The 4,272-nt window shown below is 33.1% G+C and overlaps 1 protein-coding gene across 1 annotated transcript; it reads right to left on the minus strand.

Annotated features, from left to right (window-relative positions):
- Positions 1-2: 2 nt before the first annotated feature.
- LOC107491261 (transcription factor FAMA) lies at positions 3-3,791 on the minus strand. The gene is made up of 5 exons (XM_016112072.3): positions 3,623-3,791; positions 2,765-2,909; positions 1,785-2,582; positions 662-1,102; positions 3-92 (listed from the first exon to the last, which is right to left on the minus strand). The coding sequence occupies exons 2-5, from the start codon at positions 2,795-2,797 to the stop codon at positions 3-5; spliced, it is 1,362 nt and encodes a 453-aa protein (XP_015967558.1). The 5' UTR covers positions 2,798-2,909; positions 3,623-3,791.
- Positions 3,792-4,272: the final 481 nt, after the last annotated feature.

Consider the following 4,272-nt stretch of genomic DNA (forward strand, 5'->3'; position numbering starts at 1 on the left):
TATTATATGCTGGTGTTTGCATGGATGAAACTGAATATCTGTTGAACGGAGCCGGCTATATCATCTGCGGTGAACCTTGACTCACTAGCAACCTGCACAAATTAAACCAGATTACAAAATTAGTTAGTACAAATTAAAGGATCTCAAATAATGTTTTTTCTTTTTGCTTGTGGGCAAATTAATTATATATGCTGCTTAATTCCTGGTTACTATTTGTAGCAAACCTAAAAGAAATTTGACTGGATAATACGACGGTCTAAAATTAATTTTATGTACATTGATAATTTTCTACTGTAATTTCATCGGTTTATTAAACTTAAATAAACATTTATTAACATTGGATTAATAGAATTTAGAATAGCACTACCTTTTTTCTACAAAATATGTTAGAGGATATAGAATTTTATTTTTGGCCATCAATATTTTAAAATATGAGATAAAGTATATTGTTAGATTATTAGATTGAAAAATTTGAATAGTATAAATTAAGATAATAGGTATTACTAATTTTTATATAGCCAATTTACATAATTTTTAGAATTTAATTTTATAATTGAAAATTTAAAATTAAATATTTATAAATTAAAATTTGAAATTTAAGATAAATAAATAATTTTTAAAAATTATTATTTTAGTTGATGACGTTATGTATATGAATTACCTTGACATTGAAAGAATAAAGTACTGTCTGTTCGATGGTGGTAATGTTGGTGTGAAGGATAATTAACTGAAGATCTTCAAGTGCAGCAATAGTTTTGATCAACTGGCCTGGCCTCCTCCTGGAAAGGATCTTGATCATGGCGTCGAATCCCAGAAGCTTCACTTCAACATCAGCCAAGCAAGACTTGCTCTCTGCGGTTTCTTCGCGGAGTCCGGTCTCCAACTCCACCAGCTTCATCTGCTCGCTTGGCGATGCCAATGGCGGATAGAAAGGCGGTTGAAGAGGCTGCTGCTGTTGTGTTCCGAGATTCGAATCCCCCACCTGTCTTGTTTGTGCTTCTCCAAGTAGCCTTCTTCTCTTTTGTGATTCCAAGCACTGAAGCAGTTGCTCCAATTCTCTCACAAACTCTATAGCTCCTCCAATTATCGATGCTTGATCACCCTATTCTTAAAGAAAAAGCATGGAAGCCAATGAAATATTTGTACAATGTGCATAGTAGAGGTTTAAGAAGTATTAGAGATATAACTACTAGTGTTATCTTTTCCCATCAGCTGAAATTTTTTAGATGAGTAGTATCATGACATGGTATTAGAACTCTAAATCCGAAAAGATTAAGAATTCAATCCTTGGAATAATGTTTATTATTCCTAATATAAGATGTTCATTTTATAACTTATATAGGCTATTATAAATAAGTAATAAACAATTATCCTAAAAAGCAAGATCTCATGTTGGATTACATATATCTCTTTTAAAAAAGAAAAAATATAGATCTAGATAGAACTTTTGGATTACATATCACAATTTACTTTTACAACCAGATTACAGTTAAACAAAAACTTAACTACTAAATAAGTTATTTGTATAAAATATATATAAAATATAAAATAAATAATAAATACATATAATTAATTTAATATTTAATTTTTTTATGTGCATATAACAATTTTGTTAATTTTGATAAAATCAAATGAATCTAACATAGAAGAAGTTAAGAAGGAAGTTAGGGTAATGAAATATATAGAGTATTGAAGGAATACAGGAAAAAAATGATAAAGAAAAGAAAGAAAAATAGAAAACAAAACAAAATTTCTTAGTTTGTGTGCAATTTGGAGTTACATACCCTTTGAACGTATGAACCAGGCATGAGGGATCTAAGGACACGAAGATGCTCATTCATTTGCTTCCTTCGGTTCCTTTCAACAGCGATGTGAGTCATGCGCTGGCTCTCAACTTCTTCACTTGTCTTAACGGTTCTCGGCCTCTTCCTCTTCATGTTCTTGTTGTTCTCCTGCATCAACGCCGATGAATTGTTGTTCCTCTTCTGGTTCAGCACCAGATCTTCACCATGGCCAAGGAACCGAATCTGCACTGAGTTGTTGTCTTCGGAAATGCGTGCAGTTTCTTCTTCTCCTTTCATCCTTCCATCTTCTTGATCTGCTCCACCCATGGCAGCATCTTCCTCTTCCCCGTTGTTGAACCTCTCGTCATTATTGTTTTCTGCTTCTGTTTCTACTTCTTCTCTGCCACCACCACCGTCGCTTTCGTGATTCATCATCATGATATTGTGTTCATCCATCTTATCATTTAAGACCGGGAACTTGAGAAAGTAGACCGGGTCAATCCCCGGTTCTTCGCAGGGCTTGCCTTGGTTTAAGGCTAACTTTGGTCCGAAATCTGCAAACTGCATCACATCCGCGAAACTGAGCTTATCAAAGGAAGAAGAGTTTGCATTATAAAAACACGATGGCGGCGGTGCTGGCGGCAGTTGTTGCTGTTGCTGAGGGATGTAATCGGCTATCCCGTTGCTGTGTTCTCCAGAAGATTCGCCTTGGCGAAACTGCATGAGATGGTGGTGGTGGTGATTATGATCAAGAGAGTAGTCTAGTGTGTTGAAGCTTGGGGTTGGGGGCATGGGTGCCTGCAGTAGTGATTCAAAACTGTTGGTGCAATACAACATCATTATGATAACTGATAAGTGCAATCTTGTGTGAGAGAGAGTGAAAAGATCTAACACCAAAAGCTTGTAATGGATCCAATAAGAACATATAAAAATGCAATGTGTGTGTGAGAGAGAGAGAGAGTGAGAGAAGCATGCTATACCGAATAGTTGTGAATGTCATGATCTTTGTCCATTATTATAGCTTGTATCAAAGAAAGTCAACTTTAATCGAAAGAAGAAGCCCTAAGCAGCGTTACTTGATGTAAGACAAAACCCACCACCGAAGTTTCTTGAGGGTCCCTCTCTCTGTTCGATTATCAGTGAAATTCACCAAATACAAAATTTAAAACCAGAAAGAATGGATTATTATGCAAGTCATTAATAGTGTGTTTGATTTTTTTATTTGCATGGCTACTACTAAGTGTTTCTTTCTTTTTCCGAAATTAAAAAAATAATATTGGAAATATAAGTTTTGTCGACATATTAGTATAACTTTTATTAAATAATTAAAATGTAAAAAAAAAAAGGTTAGGTTTTCAGAGAAAGTTATACGATGAACTTCTAATTACAATACATAATTTTTAATTCGTTCAATTATAAAAAAAAATCAAGTTATAAATCACTTTTTCCTAAACCATGAATTGAAATTAAACATAAAAAGTCTAAAACATACGCCAAGTGTGGTTATTTTGAAGAAGAACCGGGGAATAAATTGAAATAATTTGAATCTGGTCTTGTTACAAAGACAAGTAAAAGTAATCAATAATCAATTAAAAAATATCATATTAAAAATTTTAAAAATTATATATTTAAAACTTAAATTTCAGACATCCAAATTTTATATGATTAGTGATTGATTTATATTTTCCTATATTTATCCAGCTGAAACAAATTCAACAAGATGCTCATCTCTTATGAAAGATTTAGTAATTAATAATATTCATATTGACATATATACAAAATAGAAATAATAATAACTGGATGGAACAGTATATAAGATATGAGCAAGGAAGTTAAACCTGTATTTGCAAGAAGACAAGATTGAAAGTGAAGTGGGGTCTTGAAGACTTTTGTAGAACACAGAATAATGAAAGGGAGAGTAACCCCACAAAGAGTAGACCTATGCCAAAGAGGAGGATGGAAATGGCCTTTTTATTATTGAAGTTTTTGTGAATATGTAATGGGCCAAAGGCGTGGGGGCGCTGGGGTTTGGGTTTGACTTATTTTATTGTCACAGATAAGGACGTAGAAGAGAGCCTAATGAGGTGAGGTGGATTAAATTTGCACCTCACAAGTTCACCTCCTTTTTATTAATGTTTGTCACAGGCAAGTAACGCTCTTGTGGTTACTTTACCGCCTAGGTTCATGTGTTAATGCTGAATATCGTATACTTTGTTGTTTAATGTCAACTTTGAATTTTCAATCAGTGTATGCTCGTTATCTGGGTATCTAACATAAATTTCTTTTTTTTCTCTTTTCCATTGGGTTTAAAATGTTTTTGCTTTTTTGTAAAATAGTTAAGTTTTAGTTTTGGTCCCTATAGCAAAATTAATTCTAGTCTTTGATTTTTACAATTTAGAAATTTTGTTTTCGATTCCAACTTTTAGTTTACTCCATTAGTTATTTATGGGGTAGGTTACACATACTAATGTGATTTGTTTTGTTACGT

Source organism: Arachis duranensis, chromosome 5 (genome assembly GCF_000817695.3).
Source record: "Arachis duranensis cultivar V14167 chromosome 5, aradu.V14167.gnm2.J7QH, whole genome shotgun sequence".
Lineage (NCBI taxonomy): Eukaryota > Viridiplantae > Streptophyta > Magnoliopsida > Fabales > Fabaceae > Arachis > Arachis duranensis.

Excerpts from the sequence above, each read along its gene's own strand:
- LOC107491261 (XM_016112072.3), bottom strand. The coding sequence starts at position 2,797 with ATGGACAAAGATCATGACATTCACAACTATTCG. Across the intron at positions 1,103-1,784 it reads CTGGTTCATACGTTCAAAGG|GGTGATCAAGCATCGATAAT; the intron begins GTATGTAACTCC and ends CTTTAAGAATAG. Across the intron at positions 93-661 it reads TTTATTCTTTCAATGTCAAG|GTTGCTAGTGAGTCAAGGTT; the intron begins GTAATTCATATA and ends TAATTTGTGCAG.